At 36.9% G+C, this 23054-nt stretch overlaps 2 protein-coding genes across 13 annotated transcripts in view; one reads left to right on the top strand and one right to left on the bottom strand.

The window, feature by feature from the left end:
• AFF1 (ALF transcription elongation factor 1) overlaps positions 1–22369 on the top strand; it is a 227104-nt gene extending 204735 nt beyond the window's left edge. For both annotated transcript variants that reach the window (XR_008958493.1, XR_008958494.1), the window contains 2 exons: positions 854–959; positions 21589–22369. The gene's annotated coding sequence lies outside the window, so the exon portion shown is untranslated. The remainder of the gene's footprint in view (positions 1–853; positions 960–21588) is intronic.
• Positions 12632–23054, bottom strand: part of KLHL8 (kelch like family member 8) — a 55517-nt gene continuing 45094 nt past the window's right edge. For 6 of the 11 annotated variants that reach the window (XM_048211908.2, XM_026509766.4, XM_044388096.3 and 3 more), the window contains 5 exons: positions 18594–18762; positions 18224–18383; positions 15639–15840; positions 15309–15393; positions 12632–13981 (listed from right to left, as the gene is read on the bottom strand). In XM_048211908.2, the coding sequence (XP_048067865.1) occupies positions 13937–13981; positions 15309–15393; positions 15639–15840; positions 18224–18383; positions 18594–18762 (661 nt within the window). In that variant the 3' untranslated portion in view covers positions 12632–13936. Of the gene's footprint in view, positions 15394–15638; positions 15841–18223; positions 18384–18593; positions 18763–23054 lie in introns of all 11 variants that reach the window. The other 5 variants (XM_048211910.2, XM_048211906.2, XM_048211907.2 and 2 more) reach the window with 1 other exon arrangement.

Consider the following 23054-nt stretch of genomic DNA (forward strand, 5'->3'; position numbering starts at 1 on the left):
GGCACAGCGGTTAAGCGTCTGCCTTCGGCTCAGGGCGTGATCCTGGTGTTACGGGATCGAGCCCCACATCAGGCTCTTCCGCTATGAGCCTGCTTCTTCCTCTCCCACTCCCCCTGCTTGTGTTCCCTCTCTCGCTGGCTGTCTCTCTGTCAAATAAAATCTTTAAAAAAAAAAAAGTATACTGATGCAAAAATTAAAATTTGGCTGATTATTGGTCTGCTTTTAATAAGAAATTGTAAACAAAGTGTTTTTTTTTTTAACTAACTTTGATGTAATTTGCCTAGGAAATAAAGATCTGTGTCTTATGAAAATATTTCCTGTGCTTCAAGCCTTTGAGTCTTCTCTATTAAAAAAGCTTTTTTATAACTATGAAACTTTTCTGTATTTGCCTTTGAAATCTTTTGTCGCTTTGGTTGAATGGATAACTATTTTCACAGTGACCAATGATCATATTGGATCAGATGTTTTAAATCTTTTGACAAACTTCTCCAAATCAAATTCTGAATGAAAAAGAGAAGTATTAATTTATTTAGGCTTATTTGATACATTAAATTGTATGGGAAACATCAAATAATTTGTAATTGCTTAATGTTCTTAGATCCTATTTCTGGGATATATAGGTCATTAAAATAATTCAGAAATTATAAGATTTTTAAGAATTTCATATGTCTTGTATAGTGTTATCAATTATAGTTTCAGGTATAATCTTAAAATACTATGGATCATAAAAAATAACCAAAGTTACCTGCCAGTTGCATCATTTTGAGGGTATATATATATATAGGAACTCTCACCAGATCTTTAATAAGTCTTTTGCCGTTTACAGACAGTAGTTGTTTACTCTGTTTTGCAGAAGTGTTCCTACAAAAATGCTTCATTTTGAAAGAAATTCATGGGAAAGATATTGACAGTTATTCAAAGATGCAGGCTTCTGGCAACTTTCGTTAACACTGAACTGGGTAAGAATTTCTAATGGAAAAACTGCTAACCCAAGATGAAACAAAACAAGAATTAGAAACAACTAAATGAACTTATGAAGATGATTAGAATTTTTGTGATTTCATTTAAGACACTGCTAGTTCTTTAATGTTTTTCAGATTTAAAGGACCCCTTTTTCTCCTCTCTTAAGCTATCTATAACTTACAGCAATTTGGTAAACTGTATGTTTGCAACAAAGGCTAAAGCCTTTATCGCTTTCATTCCACCTGATCTCTCCAGATTTTGAAAAGTATTTAATTAGTTCAGGAGCGCCTTGGTGGCTGTCAGTTGAGTGTCTGACTCTTGATTTCAGCTCAGGTCATGATTTCAGGGTTGTGAGATCAAGCCCCACGTTGGGCTCCACACTGGGCATAGAGGCTGCCTAAGATTCTCCTCCCTCTGCCCCCCAACCCCGCTCACACTCACATGCATGCATACTCTCTCTCCCTCTCAAAAAAAAGAAAAATTAGTTCAATAAGAATCTGCTCTGTTTGTAACAGGACAGTTGGGTAAGTCCTAGGCTTGGCTTCCTAGCCTCAAGCTTTTGAAAATCCAATCTGAGATTCCTTATGAAAAGTCCCAGCAAAGCAGTAAATCCCTGTTCTTGCTGCACTTGTGTAATTAGGCCAACTTTAGATTTAATTTGCAAATTAGTCTACTGTCATTATCTCTGATCATTATGGGAATGATGAGGAAAAATTACCTTTTGGGATACCTGGGTGGTTCAGTCGGTTAAGCATCTGCCTTGGGCTCAGGTCATGATCCCAGGGGCCTGGGATCGAGTCCCGAGGGGCCCTTGCTCAGTGGGGAGCCTGCTGCTCCCTCTGCTGGTGTGCGTGCTCTCGCTCTGACAAATAAAATCTTTTTTAAAAAATTACCTTTCAATAATACACCTGTGTGGATACTGGATTCTAGTACTATTGTCTTTGAGGTTTTGTTTTCTACCTGTAAACTAGACTAGATCCTGAATTCTTCTAGTTTGCTCCGGTGTTTGGCTAGAACTCTCCAAACTAACACATCCAGTTTTCTCCCACTCTTTTGAGTTGGAATCACTATGAAACTAAAACTGCCCTTTTCCCAGAGCCATGCAAGGTTAAAGCTGCACAACTTGATATAAACTTCAGAGAAATCCTCACAACAGCTCATATGTCTGATTCACATTGCAAACCAGGAAAATCTGTCAGACTCTCACGGCTTGCCCCCACTCCATCTGAACCCAACACTAGAAATTTTCTCAACTGACAGCTCTCCGATTTGCTGGAACTATTAATCTTTCTCTTTTGTTTCCATGGAAATGCATCTCGTTAAATTACCTGTTTCCTCACATTATACAGAGACCTAATTTAGGTGAAAGCTCAACTGACACAGGAAAGGACAAATATAAGGATGTTTTAAGTAACCATGAGGATGTGAATGCTAATATGTCATGTTGGGCCTATATATATAAATAGGTTTGTTTTTTTCCAAGTGGTTTTCCTCACCGTCATCACATTCACGTCTCCAGTGCATTGTATATTCTTGAGGGTTTTCAATGCCTGTCAGCAGCCACTGACATACCAATTACCAGACAACTGGATGAACTCAACGGTAACCACAGAGATGACGTAGATGGTGACTGCATGGCCCTCCAGTCTGACAACTAGCTGGATGAAAGCCCTGAACATGTGATTCTTTGGCCTGACTAAATTAACAGTGGTAACTGAGAATAACACTGTACTGGTTAACAGTACTCTCAGCCTGCTAAGGAAATGACCAAAAGGGGGTGATTATTAAAAATAAATGGAGAACAGCCTTAAAAATTCCTTGGGCCGACAAAACCACTTTAGTTATACACAGTAAACTTAATTTTGCAAGATTAACTTGACCCGGGTCATTTCTTGCTTATGCTTCTAAAATTCATAAGCAAAACTTGAAACGTTTCCCAAAGTTGATATGAGGTGACCACTGACCAATTCCCTATTAATCACTGGGAAGAATAAACAAACAGTCACTGCTTTCCCACTATATAAGCTGTTTGATAATATACCCTTTAGCCTCATTCTGTGGTTTGAATGCTTCTAGTATATACACAATAAACTTTTACTAATTACTACTTTGGTAATCAACTGGTGAATGGATAAACATGTGATATAAACATAAGATGGAAATACTGTTCAGCAATAAAAATGCTATAGTATAGATTGGTGAGCCTCAAAAACCAATTTATACTAAGAAGCCAGATGCTTAACTATCTAGAATACAATCTCACCTATACCCAGAAAAGGCAAATTTATAGACAGAAACCACATCCCTGGTTGCCTGGGGAGAAGTGGGGATGGACTGCAAGAAAAGTCATAAAAATTTGGGGGCAGGGATTGATGAAAATGTTTAAGTCTGGATTATGGTAATGTTGGCACAACTCTAAACTTAATAGATGATGGATTGTAAACATGGTGAATGAATTTTATATAAATTAGACCTCAGTAACCTGGATCCCAAAGCACGTGGATTTAATACTGCATTAGAATAGGTAGTGAGCACTGTTAGGATATAATACAAATAGCCCTGTATCATTTCAGTCCTGGGCTCTGGTTTCCAGACAGGAAAAAAGAACATTGTTTGCAGATGAATGGGGGGGGGGGTAGGGAATCAGGCAATTTATGGTCAGGTAAAAATTTTATTACTTTTGGCCACAGGCCAAAATGGAAACATTAAAAAAAAAAAAGTTGCAAAGCTTCAGGTAGAACGGAATTATTTTCTGAATGAAAACCAGTACTGTGGAGTCACATTTATGAAGGGATTTATAATATCAAGTTAAGGGTCTGGTGTGTATAAAAAACTCATACTTGAGACAAGAAGTGATGATAGACCCATCTATGCCAAAGCAATGTTACGTATCCTGAATTATCCTTTATAAATTCCTGATTTTTAAATTTACAAGAAAGAAACTTCAGGGGACACCTTGGCTCCATTGGTTAAGCGTCTGCCTTTGGCTCAGGTCACGATCCCAGGGTCCTGGAATCAAGCCCCACATTGGGCTCCTTGCTCAGTGGGGAGTCTGCTTCTCTCTCTGCCCCTGCTTGCTCACTCTCACTCTTTCTCAAATAAAATCTTAAGGAAAAAAAAAAAAAAAAACCTTCAGGTATGACAATATCTGGGACTAAAAACTGTTAAAGTCTACTAAGATACTCAATTTTAGAAAGGAGTCTAGCAGTAATAAGAGAAAGTTAAGTGAATATTAAGACAAAACTATGCCCTTTTCTTTGGCTCTAGAATGGTAGTGGCAACACACTACTTGTGGGGGTTACTAAAGACTTTTTTTTTTTTTTTAATAAAATACACTTCATTATTTTTTAAGTAAGTGCTAGGCCCAACGCGGGGATTGATCTCATGACCTTGAGATCAAGAGTCCCATGCTCTACCTACTGAGCCAGCCAGGCACCCCCTAAAGGGCTCTCCCATTACTGTTTGTTAGTTCCTGGATAAAATAAGAACATTTTAAAATGCTTACTAGACTTTCAGGAAAGCAGGGAAACCTCCAAGGACAATATGTAAGCAGGAATGGTAAGTAAACAGAAAAGCCATGGTTGTCCTGAGGACAAATGCCCTTATCAGCACTGGGATTGAGACTAAAGCCTTGGATGGACGGTAAGGGGAGGAGCCAAGCCTGAGTACCCCAAATTAGGCCAGGAACAAAGAAGAGGGTTAAAGTGTCCCAGGGGCAGTTCCTGGCCTACAGAAGCAAATGCAAAACCTCTCTGAGAGAACATGCCCAATTTAGAAACTCTGGATTCCCACAAGTTCAACCAAGGAAGCATTCACAAAATAAAATCATCACACGCAGTGGCAGAATGGCACCATAAAGAAAAATTCAGTGACAATAAACAGATTTAGGACCCCTGAAAGACTTCAGATACTAGAATTACCACTCATAGGATATAAAGTTAACTATATATGAAATGCTCAAAGAAACGAAAAAGAAGCAAAAATGAATCAAAAAACTTAGGCCAAGCCTATCTAAAAGAGAATGAAATATAGTACATTTGGGAATGAAAAATAGCAGTTGAAACTAGAGATTCCATGTTGTAACAGCGGCTTAAACTATTTCATTACTTTTCATTTCAGCTCTGTGTAAAGTTCCAGGAAAGGAAGTGATATTCAAAGAGCCCGTGGTTGAAATTTTCTAAGCAGAAAGATATATGACAAATATGACACACATCTAGATGCATTTTAATGAAACTACAGATGAGAACAGATGAAAGGATTGTAATAGTAGCAGAAAGTAAAAGATCCCATAGGAAGGAAAGGATAGCAGTTGACTTAAACTACAAAGGAAACTAGATAATAGTGGAATAACTTCTAACTGTTGAAAGAAAAGAATTATTAACTAGAACTGTACCCAGTTAAACTATCAAGAGTAGCAGTTAAGTGTTACGTGGAATCTGAGAGTAGACCTTAAGTGTTCTCACCAGACACACACATGAAACTGTGATGGACCTGTATATCTCAAATCATGTTCTGTGCGTGGGTGTGTGTGTATATATATGCATTTTTAATGTAATCTCTACACCCAATATGGACCTCAAACTCAGCCCTGAGACCAAGAATTACATGCTCTACTGACTGAGGCAGCCAATTACCCCTATGTTCTATACTTCAAATATATGATTTTGTCAACTACAACAAAGCTAAAAAAAAATTTTTTTAGATGTAAAAATGGCAGTAAAATGACATTTTCAGATGAACAGAAACTGAGAGATTATCTTGAACTTCCTTAAAGTAACTTCTAGAAATACATTCTTTAGAAAACAAATTACCTCAGAAGGAATGTCTGAGATCACAAAAGAAAAATGATCAAAGTGAACCCAAATAAATATTAATGTTTACATGTGGATTGGGAAACAACTAAAATACTGAATAACAAAGGTTGGAAGAGAGGTGGTGAAATTTAGTGTTCTAAGGCCCTCAGTGTTCAGGAAGGCATTTAACATACTAAGTAACTTTAGGTTGTTGAAGATTTCAATGCACATTTAAGGTTAACTACTAAAAGAGTAGGAAGGGGTGGAGGGAAAACACACAGAAAAATATTTTTAAAAAGGCAAAAGTCTTGGACAGAAATGGAAGTGCTGGTAAAATTTCTGACCACTTAACCTGCTTCCCACCCCCCACCCAACCCCCAAAAAACAGGACAAGTAGGATAACAAAACCTATGTACACCATCCTAATTAAACTAGGTGTTTCAGGAACCCCAAAATTTGGGCAGGTATAAGACCTGTGAGAAATTAGCAACTGAGCAGGGGGGAAGCAACCAGGAACGTGAACCACAAAAGAGGGAAACATACTGGAAAATTCAGAGGACCAGCTCCACAACAGTACTGAAATTGGATGGGGTTTTGCCTTCTCAAATACTGAGAGAGCAAAGGGTCTGAGGTCTGAAAAGGCTGAAGCATTTTTGGGTCCATGAACTCTCAAAACTAACCAGTGAAAGCTCCCTTCCAGGATAAAATCCCTAAAAGCAATCAAATACACACCTGAAAACACACACTTAAAATGCTCAACTCTGTTTAAAATCAGCATATACCTAAAACCTCAACACATTAGTAACAACTAATCATAATATGGAATGTTGAGGAACACTGTTGAGGAAGAGATTAGCCAAAGAAAAAAAATGGAAACGTACAGAAGATTGAGTAGCACAAACTGCTAGTTTGATACAATGCACAAATACAGGTAGCGCAGTCGTTAAGCGTCTGCCGTCGGCTCAGGGCGTGATCCCGGCATTCCGGGATCGAGTCCCACATCGGGCTCCTCCACTGGGAGCCTGCTTCTTCCTCTCCCACTCCCCCTGCTTGTGTTCCCTCTCTCGCTGGCTGTCACATAAATAAATAAAATCTTAAAAAAAAAAAATGCACGAATACAGAAACTGCACCAAAACAGGCTTTTTAAGAATACATAAATAACAAAATTTAACTCCACAACTGGCCATAAAACAAGTTCAATATATTTCCATGAAGTGGAGTCAAACAGGTCATGATCACTGATCAAATAAAATTAGTAATTTAAAAATACACTTCTAACCTCATGGCTCAAAGAAAAACTCGTAATAAACATTTTAAAAATATTTAGAAGTGAACATTAATGAAATGATGAAAATAAAACTTATGGGATCCAGAAAATTATGGCATTTTAAAAAATAAAACTTACCAAAACCGACTTAAAAATTCTAAAATATCCTCTTATCAATAAAATAGTGAACTGGTAGTTAATTTTTCCACAAAAGAAAACTGTAGACCCCAGTGGTTTTACAATTAAGTTCTAGCAGATGTTCAAAAAGTGGATTATTTCAATGTTAATTCAGAGAACAGAAAGAATATTCCATAACTCATTCTTTGAGGCTAAAAACTGAAAACAAAGTAACAGATTAATCTCACTCCTGAGCACAGATGTAAAAGTCCTAAACAAAATATCAGCAATTAAAGTTCAGAAGTGTATTTTTAAAAAGATTGTTACTTAATGATCAAGTTGGCTTTAGCCCAAGAATGTAAAGATGGCTCAACATTCAAAAAAATTTTTTATGTGTAATTCACCACATTACCAGATTAAAGGAGAATAAACACATTTATTTCAAGAGGAAAACAAAGTGTTTCATAAATTTCTACCCCTACAATAAACTTAATAAAATAGAAGGAAACTTCCTTGCTCTGATAAAGAATAGCAAAACCTAGTAAAATTCAATATTGTAGGGCTGTCAGTACTTCCTAAGTAACTATAAATGAAATATGGTTCTAGTTAAAAAAAGAAAAAAGAACCTCCTATTGTTTTTATTCCCAAAGAATTTGACAACTGATTCTAATATTTAATGAAACAAAAGGCCAAGAACACTCCTTAAAGTGAGGGGAGACTTGCTCTATAAGCTATCAAGACCTTTAATCAAGTTACAGCAATTAAAATAATGTGCCACCTTAGCTCTTGGTTAGACAAACTGACCAATGGAATGGCAAAGAAAGTCCCAAAATAGACATTTACATGGAAATTCGCCATGTAGATAAAGTCCCTGAGGAAAGGATGGATTAGTCAATAAATAGAAAACTGGTCATCCCCATAGTAAAAAAAATTAAATTACTTCTCACACATAAATCAATTCCAAATAGACTAAAGACAAACGTGAGAATTTCTGACTTCTAGACTATAAGAAATATCTTAAGACCTAGAGCCCCTGGCTGGCTCAGTTGGTGCAGCATACAACTTTTGATCTCAGAGTTGTAGGTTCCAACCCCATGCTGGGTGTAGAGAGTACTTAAAAATTAAATCCTTAATTTTTTTTTTTAGATTGAGAGAGCGAGCGAGCGAGCATGCACACACATGAGCAGGGGGAGAGAAACAGGGAGAGGGAAAGAGAGCCTTTCAAGCAGACTCTGCACGGAGCACAGAGCCTGACAGAGGGCTCGTGGAGGTGATCTCACGACACTGAGATCATGACCTGAGCCACCAAGGCGTCCCTTAAAAAAAAAAAATCTTAAGATATAAAAATAACTATATTTGAATGTGTTAAGATTAACAATAGAAATATTAGTATCCTATTATGAAGAACTCTTTTAAGAAAAAATAAAAGGACAAAAGACACCAAGAAGTATTTCACAGAAGAAACAAGACTAGTGAAAACATGCTCAACTTGTTAGGAAAATGCAAATTAAAGCCACAATAAAATGTCACTTTTCACCTACCAGATTGGCAAGAATCAGATCTTCCAGTATAAGCAAATGATAAACCATATTGTAAACTAGCACAACCATTTTGGAAAATAACTGTATTATCTTATAAAACTGTTACAAAGCTAATCAGGCAAATACCTTACAACCAACTCTGCTTCTAGGTATATAAAGAAATTCTTGTAAATCCGTACCAAGAAACTATACGAATGTTCATTTTAGAATTGTCTGTAAAAGCCAAAAACAAAAATAAGGAAAACTGTACCCAATTATAAAAATGAACCTGTTGAATGGAAAAATCAAGTAACATAAGGCTACATATTAAGTACGATACTATTTTGTATAAAGTTCAACAAAAGTAAGCATTATGTGGAATATGTATATATAAAGCAAAAGACAAAAAACAAAAAATGATTGATTCAGGACAATAGTTACCTCTGGGGAGGAGGGTAAGCTGGGTACTGGAATTGGGAAGAACATGAAGGTACAGTCAATACTATCAGAAATGTTCTAGCTCTTAATTAGGGAGTGGGTATGTAGGTGTTCAGTTATTATTCATTAGTTTCATATTGCATGTATTTTAATATATCAAACATTACATAAAGAAATGCAATGACCAGTGGTTGCCAGAGGTTGGGTGTGGGGTGTGGACAAAGTCGGTGAAGGTGGTCAAAAGGTACAAACTTCCAGTTATAAAAGAAGTCCTGTGGCTATAATTACAGTATGGTGACTGTAGTTAAAAATGTTGTGTTGTATATTTGAAAGTTGTTAGTAAGAGAAATCTTAAAAGTTCTCACCATAAGAAAAAATTGTAACTGTGTTGTGATGAATCTTACTTAACTAGACTTATTGTGGTGATTGTTTCACAAAATATACATATATTGAATCATCATGGTGCATACCTAAAACTAATGTTATATCAATTATATCTCAAAAAATAGTGACCAGAAATACTTTTACATTGTGAAGACAGTATAAAAAGGAAATCATCTTCCGTTAAATGTATGTATACTACCTTGTAAAAGCAGATGTATAGTATAGCTGGTTAGGTGGAACAGTGGGATTTTTTGGTCACAAAGAATAGTGGTCGTAACCATTCATTAGTTGTGGATCTTGGACAAGTCATTAAATGTCTTTGAATCTATTTTTTAACTGTAAAATACAGAATTATTGTAAAGATTAAAATGCTATAAAGTGGTACAAACTACACAATTTTTAAAAAATTTATTCTCCCCTTAGCTGTTACCCAAATTTAAGAAACCCCTTGTAAGGGCACCTGAGTGGCTCAGTCGGTTAAGCATCCAGCTCTTGATTTCGGCTCAGGTCATGACCTCAGGGTCCTGGGATCAAGCCCTGCATCAGGCCCCAAGCTCAGCAGGGAGCCTGCTCAAGGATTTCTCTCCCTACCCCCCTCGCACTTGTGCTCTCTAAAATAATTTTTTTTTTAAAGATTTTATTTATTTGTGAGAGAGAAACTGAGCGCACACAAGCAGGGGTAGCAGCAGGCAGAGGAGAAGCAGACTCCCCTGCTGAGCAGGGAGCCCAATGTGGGGCTTGATCCCAGGACCCTGGGACCACCCCAGCCGAAGGCAGACACCCAACCGACTGAGCCACCCGGGTGCCCCAATAAATCAATCTAAAAAAAAAAAAAAAGCCCCTTACAGTCTAAAGAGTTTGTTCAGGTAGGCTGAACTTAGCCTCAACCATTAATATAATGGAAGAGTAACTCTGAAACAACAAAACCACAAGAATTTTTCATCAAATGTTTCCCCTCAAAGAAGCTTTATACTTCTTTCACTAAAGTTACTATTGCTCAGGGGCGCCTGGATGGCTTAGTCGCTTAAGCATCTGCCTTCCGTTCAGGTCTTGATCCCAGGGTCCTGGGATGGAACCCAGCATCATGCTCCCTGCTCAGCAGGGAGTCTGCTTCTCCCTCTCCTGCTCCCTTTGTGTGCGCACGCGTGCCCGCTCTCTCTCTCTCTCTCACACACACACATACACTCACTCTCAAATAAATAAAATCTTAAAAAAAAAAGTTACAATCACTCAGGGCGATTTTAGAAATCTTCCATTGCGGGGCGCCTGGGTGGCACAGCGGTTGAGCGTCTGCCTTCGGCTCAGGGCGTGATCCCGGCATTATGGGATCGAGTCCCACATCAGGCTCCTCCGCTGTGGGCCTGCTTCTTCCTCTCCCACTCCCCCTGCTTGTGTTCCCTCTCCTGCTGGCTGTCTCTCTCTCTCTGTCGAATAAATAAATAAAATCTTTAAAAAAAAAAAAGAAAAGAAATCTTCCATTGGAATGGTCTATTTGTGAAAAAATTTTCCAGTTAAGGAAAATCTTAATTTTTTTAGGGTAGATGTCCCCTGTTGTAACTATAAAATATTTTTAATCAAGCTTGAAAAAAGTGAATCATAAAAGTGAAACATGAAATAAGCATGAAAAAAGTACACATGGCCATAATCAAGATTCTGGTCAAAATTAACATGACTAGGGTTCCTGGTGGCCCTGCGGGTACAGCATGCAACTCGATCTCGGGGTTGTAAATTCAAGCCCCACACTGGGTGTAGAGATTATTTAAAAACAAAATCTTAAAAAAAACTAATTAAAAAAAATAGCAAATGACTAAAATGAGTGACAAGACTAATTCTCTTGGATGCCTTACAAATGGACTCTCACGGCCATTTTCAGAAAAATGTTTAGCAATGGCAACATAACTGGAAAAGGGAAAAAAACCACTTACTTGGAAGGACAACATTCATCCTAATGCATAAAGAATCTCATTTCTGTACAAGTCCTGCAGTTGCTGAAGAGACTATTGCTTTAATCATTACTCAGATTAGTGAAACTACTTACATTAGTTGCCTATATCCTTTATTTTTAAATTATTATTATTATTTTAATTAGGCTCCATGCCCAGTGTGGAGCCCAATGTAGGCTTTGAACTCACGACCCTGAGATCAAGAGTTGGATGTTTGACTGAGCCACCCAGGTGCCTCTAAATATCCTTTATATGAGAAAAAAAATATTACAGTCAACTTAATGTCAGGGTTGGAGAATAAACAATTAGATAGTTCTGATAGGATTCTGTAAAAGTAGTAAAAAAACGAGAAGCAAAGTTACATAGACCTTATAGAAGTTGCTATTCATAGGGGCGCCTGGGTGGCTCAGTCATTAAGCGTCTGCCTTCAGCTCAGTTCGTGATCCCAGGGTCCTGGGATCAAGGCCCGCATTGGGCTCCCTGCTCAGTGAGAAGCCTGCTTCTCCCTCTTCCACTCCCCCTGCTTGTGTTCCCTCTCTCGCTGTATCTCTCTCTGTCAAATAAATAAAATCTTTAAAAAAGTTGCTATTCATAATAGATACATGTAGAGAGTGTGTGTGTGTGTATTTTTTAAGATTTTATTTATTCATGAGAGAGAGGGAGAGAGGCAGAGGGAGAGATGAGGGATTCGATCCCAGGACCCTGGGTCATGACCTGAGCCAAAGGCAGATGCTTAACCGACTGAGCCACCCAGGCGCCTAGTACATTTTGAATCAATAAATAGTACTGATATGAATCCAACTCTGATCTCAGTACTCGGCAGTATATATGATAATGTTTTATTTTGATTTGTTGGGGATATTACTACACAAACTTATTTACAGTTTTAAGAAAATATTATAGAGAAGTTTTACTGCAACTTTTAATTCCACATAAAGAAGAGACAGAGCCAATGACACCCCAAAAATAATTACTTTGGAAGTCTGATGTAAAAAAACGACAGAAAACATTAACTGATAAGATATGAATTAGATTCTAAATGCATTCTCTATCAAGAAAGACATGGAGAAAAAAGGAACAAAGAAAATTCTTAAGTTTACCATTTGCAAGAGGAGTTTACATAATTTCAACAATCTCTTATCTATGCATTTAATAGCATTATAAATTCAAAATGTGTGCGGGAATTAAGAGAATAAATAATATTGCTTAGAGGGAGTACGAAGTTTATTAAACATTTAAAATTATTTAAAATAACCAGTTACACAGAGTACAGTGAAATTAACCAAAACCAATATCAAGTAATTTGTTTCTAAAGTGGCAATACAATACAGGAAAGCAGTGGCTTTAATAACTTTATGGGAGAATCACACAAAAGCACCTACAATACTTCTTGAAGAAATAATAATATGCAAATTTTCACTTTTTTTTCCCACCTGCCATTTCAAAATTTTATCTCTATTTTATATCACTTTTTGGTTTTCTTATTAACATCTGAGGTTAAAATGAAAGGCCTCACAATTAAGTAGCCATATTCTTTTAATAATGTCATCTCTTTATTCCTGTGAATGTAATCATCTTTCAACTGCATGATTCCTTCAGCCTGATTCTCATTAAATATCTTAAAGAATGTTTTTAATAAACTGTGAATATTGGTTCCACTATTTATCTTTTCATAACCATTGTCAGGTCTTTCAAACTATGCTTCTAACGATCTACACATAATATAACAGCCAGCCACATGTTTTCTTCACTTCACTTTCCTTATGAGTACTTCCTATTTTATGAGTAGCTAGGGTACCTTAGTATGTTAGATGACTACAGTATAGTAAAAACCAGAAATAGAAATTTAATACCTTAAAAAAAAAAAAAAAGAAATTTAACACCTTTATGTTCCTAAACTCTGCACACGTGACAAAAGCAGAAATACATTTTAAAAAAACCCACTTTAAATAATCTTAGAAACAGCAAGATCATGATCCTCTCTCCCACAAAATAAATACAACATTCTAGTAACCATAGTCAGACAAGCATTATAATACAAGAATTCCAGTAGACATAAGAAATAGACAGTTGAAGCCAGGTGTCGAGATTTTATGCTCCACATCCAGCTAGTTATAACCAATCCAGTGAGTGCTAGAGAGTAAAATACTTTGAGGAATGACTGAAATATAGTTATACAAGAGAATACTGATTCAGATCCAGCAAAGACTTATGAACTTGCCAATAGGCTGATAGCAAAAAGTGGCATAATTTGGGAACTTTTAAATCTGCCTCATGAAAGACCTTTATCTGCTAGCCTGAGATCCTCCTACAATTTGTTTTTCTTTTTTTGGTCTAATATACTCAATAGACACTGGCTTTTGTACTGTGGCTTCTGACCCCACTATACTGACAAGCCCAGGCTACCTTTTAATGAGGACCATCACAGTTAGTAGGCAATGAACTTCAGAGCTGGGTGGATGGGGGGTAATGTTCCTCAATGCCCCAGCTTCCTTGTGAACCAGCAATGAACTACACTAAATTGTGAGGCATGATGACAGGAAAATTCAGGGAGGCCTGGAAGAGAGGTACCAAAGTGCATTGCAAATACAAAACAGAATATTTTCATATTCTTCATAAATATTTATACAAGTATTTACATATAATGAATAGACCATTTTATAATACTGGCTAAAACCACGAAGAGCTGTTAAATCAGTAGGTTTATCAATATCCTGGCTTCAAATTAATGCACAGAAATATTTTCAACTGAGGTTCAATATACTGAAGGTGACTGAAGAAAAACAGTAAATTTCAATCTTGCTCTGTTTTTAATATCTTTTCTTGGTAATAATGGACTTGAACTAATCAGTAAGCCATAATCTATAAAGAATTTTTATAAAAATGCATTCATTTTCTGATAATAAATACATCCAAATTCCAGTATTTTTAAAAACCAGGATGGTGGAAAAGAACAAAACGGAAAGGTAATAATCCTGGGCTCAAAACCAAATGATTAAATCAAAGAGAGAAATATTTTCAGATTTCTCTCAGGGAGTCATGTAATCTGCACCATTTCTTCTCAAGGTCTCTCAACTGGGCACTAGAATAATATCAACTCTAAAGCCTTCTCCTCTAATATTTCTTCTGGTTCAATTTTTGCTAATATGAAACAAATACTTTTTGCATGAGATGAAAAAATAAAAGTGTAGATTTATTCAAATGGGATTAGTTCAGGTAAATATTTGTCGCCCTAAACAAGTCAAACTGAAATTAAGGGCTTCTTACAGCACTCCCATACAGCTTCTGAAAATTCAACCAAAGTGGCACTGAGAAAGATTAAACATTTTTTCTACTTCTATAAACACCCAAGAAATTGAAAAATCGACATCTAGAAAAAAAACAAGGCATAAATTCATCAGCACCAAGTAGAAATGATCTTCAAAAGGAACAAGATATACTTGTGTTGATGAACAGGTTCTACTCTCCCCTCTAGGAAAAGCCCACTTTAAGGCAAAAGAGAAGGTAAAACTTGAGAGTTTTGATTTATCCAAAAAGTCTTTAAAGAGGGATTTCAAGGTTTTGGTACTACTTTAAACATTTTTCAGAGGAGGTATGGTTTCAGGTTAGATTCTTTTTCTTCCCTATTCCATTATTTGCTAAAGTGGGGAGTATCACATTTACTTTTATTACTAATAGATCTTTAGCTACAGGGCTAAATGTTGCACTTAGTCACAATACGACAGTTTCCATTTAAAATAAGACTCTAGCAGTAGTGAAAACTGTTCAAAGGTGGTCACACAAAATCCTGGCTGTCCTTCCTGCATATCAAATATGACTAAATTGTTGGTGGCTGGAACTCAAATCACATACAATCAACCACATTATTGGATCCATGACCTACATCTCGAATTTGGCTGGTTAGACAGGCACACACAGCCACACCTGCTCCAGCTCTGCAGTGAGACACAGATCCAACCAGCTCCCACCTGAAAAGACAGAGGAAAAAGTATGTTATCTTAAAACAAAGCATGACTTACTTTACTCAAAACACCAACCACAGGCAAAAACTCCCTATTATTGGGACTGGTTCTGAAAGACAGGAAGGTTCCTCAGGGAGATAAGATATCCCTAACGTTTTATATTAACAGCTATGTCTAGTAGTATTTTAGCACTCTGGAATAATCTGTTACTGGAAGATCCCATTAAAGCATACAGAAAACATGAAAATTACCTATTCAGCACTGGATCAAATGCTTCCACTGTATTTAAGTATGCATTGCCATTATGCCCACCAACTGCAAAGATTTTGCCCATCACTGTTGCGATCCCCACTCCACCCCTGGGAGTGGTAAGTGCCGCTACATAATCCCATTTGTTGTTTCGAGGATCATACCGCTCAACCGAACTCAGAGGAGAATTATCATCAAAACCACCTATATATATATATAAAAAAAAGATTTTAGAAATAGTACTACATTTCATAGAAATTAACTATTAAATCTCAATCCAATAGCTTCTACACAACCCAATCTTTTAAAAAACATTTTAGAAAGTAGAGAAAATTAGGGAAAAGATTCACCCCAATACATATCATCACTATCAACTCCTATGAGACATTTTTCAACAATTCGAGATAACTTAGTATTTTATACCTCAATGCTAAGATTAAAAATCTCAAAATAGAAAAAACTAAAGTCCCCGTATCTAAGCAGATAATTTAGGAGGAAAACCCCCCCACAAACATTCATAATTTGTCCTTCGCCTCCTAGAAGCAAGTAATACAGTATTGAGATTCCTTCTCTGTGTGTATGTTATCATATTTTTAAACAGTAAGAGGGCCCGAGAAGAGAATAAACTACCACTGAATCATTTGACTCGAAAGTTTTCCAACTGTTTCCCCTAATACTGTAATTGTCATCATAATTACAGAGACGGCTACGACTGAATTCTCACCAATTTTTGTCAAAACTACATCTTCATGCAACATATTCTAGATGATGACAGTTCTCTCTACACATCATTCTAACAATGCTACTTATTATATTCCTGAGGGGTAAATATAGAGACTGTTATTTTGACAGTCTTCTTTCCCCTAAATGTGCCTTTTTTTAGACTCCATCTCAGTCTATATGAGTAATAACTCTCTTCAGCAACTATGCCTATTTTCCTGAGGACAGGAAGTGTTGCTATTATGATCAGTCTATTCAGAAACAAGGTCAGTAAAAAACAAAAAACAAAAACCCACAACAGTTAACTTCTCTAATGGGTTTAATTAAATCAATTTAATTGAAATAAAATTCACCAATTTTATGTGTATAATTTGATAAATATCGACAAATGTGTACAGTAGTATCCTCACCACCACAACAATATAAAACATATTTTCATTATAATAAAGGGTTTAGCTCTCCTACATAGAAGTTGTGAGAGGTAGCAACTGTGTACTGCAAGAACTCTGGTCTCTCACAGACTCAAGTTCAAATTCCAGCTTTGTCACTAGTTTAAAAGGCATGTGACTATGAGGTAAATTATTCAAACTCTCTGAGTCTTCGCTACCTCACAGAGCTGTGAGGATCAGACAAGATCTAAAGGTAAATTATGTTATTTCTTTTAATATACGTAAGCACTGGAAAATTCAGCATTATTTCCATTACTTGCAGATATTTCAATGCTAATACTATCCCACACTCTCTTATCAAGAACTCTAAGTTATGTAATAACAAACAGTTTACATCAACATAAGTGTGACATACGCTAGTTACAACCTCTCTGAACAATTTCTTTCTCTGTAAAGGAGGGAATTACTAATCACAATATTGCCACCCACTTTACTGGGTAACTACAAAGTACCAGATGCAGTTTGAGATGCTTCACATATTATCTCTAATTCTTAGAATAATTCTCTCAAATAATTCTCATTATTAGTTCTCATTAATAATTCTCATCATTATTACCATCTTATAGTTCTTTAAAACCTTGCAACTGAAAGTGTGCTGAATGGACCAGAAGCAGCATTGATTATCGCTTGGGAGCTGTTAGAAATATGGAATCTGGGGGCGCCTGGGTGGCACAGCGGTTAAGCGTCTGCCTTCGGCTCAGGGCGTGATCTCAGTGTTCTGGGATCGAGCCCCACATCAGGCTCTTCCGCTATGAGCCTGCTTCTTCCTCTCCCACTCCCCCTGCTTGTGTTCCCTCTCTCGCTGTCTCTGTCGAATAAATAAATAAAATCTTTAAAAAAAAAAAAAAAAGAAATATGGAATCTGGGCTCCTCCCCTGCAGTTTAACAGTATCTTCAGAAGTCATACGCATATTCAAGTTTGAGAAAGCACGGCCCTATGGTTCCTTCCAATTCTGGAATTCAGTAAGTAAAAAGCAATACAGAGATACTAACAGCCATTATGCATATGAAATATCCATTGCTTTGCTTAAAGGAGTCAACATAATTCCCTTGAAATGAAGATGAGAAAAAAATCTTAAATCTTTAAAAGATTTCAGCAAAGCACATTTGTGTCCTTACATTAAATATATATAGATATCTAGATATATCTAGATATATACATATATCTTATTTAAATATAATCCTCTACTTTAGATATATTTGCTACTCCTAGTAAAAATATGAAGGTAGAAATTTTAAACAGGAAGGATGAAGGCATAAAATAAAGCACAAATGTGAACCTTGGTAATTTGAAAGCAAAACTTAGGACTATTCCATTTGAACCTAAATGCAATATAATTTGTATTACTGTGTTGTCTTATGACACTATCACCGTATATCCTGCAATAAATGAAACTAGAGAAATATCATCCACTCACCAACAACGTATAAGCAACCATGGAGCTCACTAACTCCATTGCCTGCTCTTCGTTGACCCATTTCTTTAACTTCTATCCACTTATCCAGATGTGGATCGTACCTCTCCACACTAGACAAAGAAGCTACTCCATCATTGCCACCTACTGCATAAACATGGTTCTAGATAAAGAATAGAACACATGACATTAGACTTTTAATTGATTTGTATGTGGTCCTATCGGTAGGCCAGAATGTTTAAGAAAGCAATGTTTCACGAGATAATACAGTATATGATCATTACCTGCATCCTGGAGATATGAATATAGCAGACCTTTATTTATTAGGGCTGTGATACAATGCAATCCATGAGCAAACTGCCACGTAACTTACTATAAGAGCCACAGAGCCAACTCCTCCACGGGGACTATTCATTGGTGCCACTGTACTCCACTGGTCAGATTCTATATCATATCTTTCTACATCATTGAAGCAAGTGTTGTCATCTAACCCTCCAATCGCATAAATTGGACCTCCCAAGGAGGCCAAGGCAATTCCTCGCCTGCAAAGACAATATAACATACTTAAGCATCCGGTTTTGTTTCCAGAAAAAAGGTAGTAAAAATATCATGCTAAGGGAAGTTATTTACTTTGTTAAACCTCAATGAGGTTTTTTTCCCCATTTTTAGATTTATCAAAGCTTCTGAATAGATGGCTACAAGGTTGCCAAATTGTGCAACTGTATGTGAACAGTGCCCTCTGGATTTACAATGCACAGCCTACACAGGTTAATTTAAACTCAAATGAAACAAAGTGAAACCCAACAAAATAATATAAATGGAGTCCAAAACATTCAACAGTAAAATGAATAACGAGAGATTAATGAATTGACAGAGATGTTTTGCTGTGGAAGTCAGAAGTCAATCTCATTTCTAAACACAAGTCATTGCAGAGCACGTGTTTTGATGCAGAGTTTCACGGTACCACACAAAAGAACATCAATTTTTGTATTACAAGCTTTATATCACATCGCTTTACTTTTGAGGGGCATTTATTTCCCTTCTTGGAAAGAGGGAGACTTAGCCCTTGTTAAAAGCTAATTCACTGTAATGGTGATCAGAAAAAAAATTATATCAATTTCTTAAACACTGAAGCAATAAAAATTAAACTATTCTAAAACTATAAACTGCCACTGACTTAGTATGTACTTTGGACAGTGTATTTTATAAACTTCTACCTTGCCGCTTCATCTGTGACTCATCTGAGGAAGGAGCAGACACAGGTGATACAGAGATAATATAGGTAAAGCACTTAGAACAGTGACTGGCCCATATTTAGTGCTATGTATTAGCTCTATTACTGGAGAATGCAGCTGGTCAACCGAGATTCTAAGTTTACCAAAGAGAACCCTAGGAAGGATTCTTAAGGGTAACGTTGTTACTCATTTTCAATCCCCTTAATTTCGAGTATAGAGCAATGACTTACAAAATACTGTGGCTATAAAAATTTGCAGGTGTGTGAACACGTGTGTACACTCTAGAACATACAGGTGTTATATAATGACAGACGTGTACCTAGTAAATATCCCTCCCCCCTCACCATCCCAAACCAAAATAGCTAATAATGTTATTTCCTACTCTTCAATACTCTCTTGATTTTCATGAAATCACACATTTGAATTCCCTCCTAAATCTCTGGCTGGTGCTATTCTGTTACCTTTATCAGTGCCTTCCTCTCTACCCCATCATTAAATTATCAAGTTTCCTAAGGCCTCTTACCACTTACATGCTCTTTCCCAAGGCAATCTCATTCTTTTCATGGATTTATGATCAAATGTATATTTCCAGACATATATCCAACTTCTACCTTAAATCTGTCATGGTAGCTCTTCAACCTTAATTTTTTGCAAGTGAGCGAGGTGGGGGGGAGGGCAGAGAATAGAGGAAGAGGGAGAGAGAGAGCCTTAAGCAGGCTCCCTGACACAGGGCTCCATCTCATGACCCTGAGATCATGACCCGAGCTTAAATCAAGAGTCAGACGCTTAACAAACTGAGCCACCCAGGCATCCCTCTTCAACCTTAACTTTAATCTGAGATGAAACTCACTGCCTACTTCCCTGTGATAGGCAAATTTTAAGATGTACCCCCCCACCCCAGTATATTCACCCTCAAGTTTGACTCCCATGCTTATACTACATTATATGGCAAAAAAGAGATTACTTGAATGGTCCTAATCTAATCACACAAGCCATATTAGAGAGGTTTCTCCAGCTGGTAGCAGAAGACAACTCAAAAACTCAAAGAATGAGGTGGATTCTGCATGCCACTGCTTGTTTGAAGACAGTGAGGAATGCCTGGAAAGGACCTGAGAGTGGCTTCTAGGAATTGACAGTGACACCTGGCAACAGCCAGTAAAAATGAGAAACTCAGTCCTACAATCTCAAGGAATGGAATTCTATCAATAACCTAAATGACCTTGGAAGTAGGTTCTTCCCCAGAGCCTCCCGATGAGAACTTAGCCCAACCTACACCTTGATTTTGGCCTTGTAAGACCCTAAATGGAAAACCCAGTCAAACCCGCTGGACTTCTGATCTATGAAACTGTGAGGTTTAATAAACAGATACTGTTTTAAGCTGCTGTGTGGTAAATGGTTTCAAAGCAATAGAAAACAAATATACCCATTGCAAGGGAAACAAAAATTTTTATCTTGTTCATTGCCTTTTTCTTCCTAATGCAGAAAACTGTACCACTATCCATATCCAATTGCTTAAGCCAAAAACTGAAGGATCATCCTTGCTTCTTGTTCTTTCCACCTTCCACACCTGATTATCATAAAATCCCTCATCCGTTCCTATTGTTTCAGCCTTATTTTTTCACACCATTCACCTTGATCTTTCAGCCTTACTGGACTTCCTTTACGCTCTCTGCTCTTGTTGACCTCCAGATTTTCAGACTTCATTTCTTCCCACCCATAACCCTTTTACCCACCAACACTTAACCAGGGTAAGTTCTTCTACTCCTTCAGATCTTAGTTTAAATGGAACTTAAGATTTTCTCCATTTTCAAGCACCCTTTACTTATCCTATGCTTAGAATTTCTCCATTTTCAAGCACCCTTTACTTACCCTATGCTTAGAATTATGACCTTGGGGCGGCTGGGTGGCTCAGTCAGTTGAGCTGCCTTCAGCTCAGGTCATGATGTCAGGGCCCTGGGATAGAACCCACATCAGGCTCCCTGCTCAGCAGGGAGTCTGCTTCTCCCTCTCCCTCTGCCGCTCCCCATGCTCATGCTTGCTTGCTCTTTGAAACAAACAAATAAAATCTAAAAAAAAAAAAAAAAGGAATTATTGCCCTTGTAATTATATCTTTATTTGTATCTTTCCTTTTAGAATGTAAGATCTACAGAAGTAGACCCATGAGATCAAGACTTGAGCCAAAATCAAGAGTCAGACACTTAACTGACTGAGCCATCCAGGAGCCCCTACTGCATTTCTATACACTAATAATGAAGCAGCAGAAAGAGAAATTAAGAAAACAATCCTGTTTACAACTGCACCAAAAAGAATAAAATACCTAGGAATAAACCTAACCAGAGATGAAAAACCTATACTCTGAAAACTATAAAACAATGATGAAAGAAATTCAAGACAACACAAATGGAAAGATATTCCATGCTCATGGATAAGAACAAATTGTTAAAATGTCTACCCTACTCAAAGCAATCTACAGATTTAATGCAATCCCTATCAACAGCATTTTTCACAGAACTAGAACAATCCTAAAATGTGTATGGAACCACAAAAGACCCCTGAATAGCCAAAGCAATCTTGAAAAAGAAAACTGGAGGTATCATAATTCCAGACTGCAAGTTATATTATGAAGATATAGTAATCAAAACAGTATGGTACTGGCAAAAAAAAAAAAAGAAATATAGGTCAATGGAACAGAATTGAAAGCCCAGAAATAAACTCACAATTATATGGTCAATTAATCTTCATCAAAGGAGGAAAGAATATGCAATGGAAAAAAGAGTCTCCTCAAAAAATGGTGTTCGGAAAACTGGGCAGCAACATGCAAAAGAATGAAACTAGACCACTTTCTTTCACCATACACAAAAACAAATTCAATGTGGATTAAGGACCTATATGTGAGACCTAAAACAATAAAACTCCTAAAAAAGAGCAAAGGCAGTCTTTTCTGACACTGATCATAGCAACATCTTCCTAGATATGTCTCCTAAGGCAAGGGAAACAAAAGGAAAAATAATTGGGACTACATCAAAGTAAAAAGCTCTGCACAGCAAAGGAAACAATAAATAAAACTAAAAACAACATACTGAATGGGAGATGTTTGCAAATGACTTACCTGATAAAGGGTTGGTATCCAAAATGTATAAAGAACTTAACAAACTCAACACCCAAAACCCAAATAATCCAGTTAAGAAATGGGAGAAAGACACGAATAGACATTTTCCCAAAGAAGACATCCAGAGGGCCAACAGACACATGAAAAGATGTTCAACATCACTTATCATCAGGGAAATGCAAATCAAAACCACAATGAGATATTACCTCACACCTCTCAGAACGGCTAAAATATAAAACATAAGAAACAACACTGTTGGCAAGGATATGGAGCAAAAGGAACCCCTGTGCATTGCTGGTGGGAATGTAAACTCGTGCAGCCATGGTGGAACACAGTATGGAAGTTCCTCAAAAAGTTAAAACTAGAACTACCTTAAGATCCACTACTGGGTATTTCCCCAAAGAATATGAAAACACTAATTCAAAGGGATATTTGCACCCCTATGTTCACTGCAGCATTATTTACAATATGGAAGCATCAATATGGAAAA

This window comes from Ursus arctos, unplaced genomic scaffold (assembly GCF_023065955.2).
Source record: "Ursus arctos isolate Adak ecotype North America unplaced genomic scaffold, UrsArc2.0 scaffold_9, whole genome shotgun sequence".
Taxonomy (NCBI): domain Eukaryota; kingdom Metazoa; phylum Chordata; class Mammalia; order Carnivora; family Ursidae; genus Ursus; species Ursus arctos.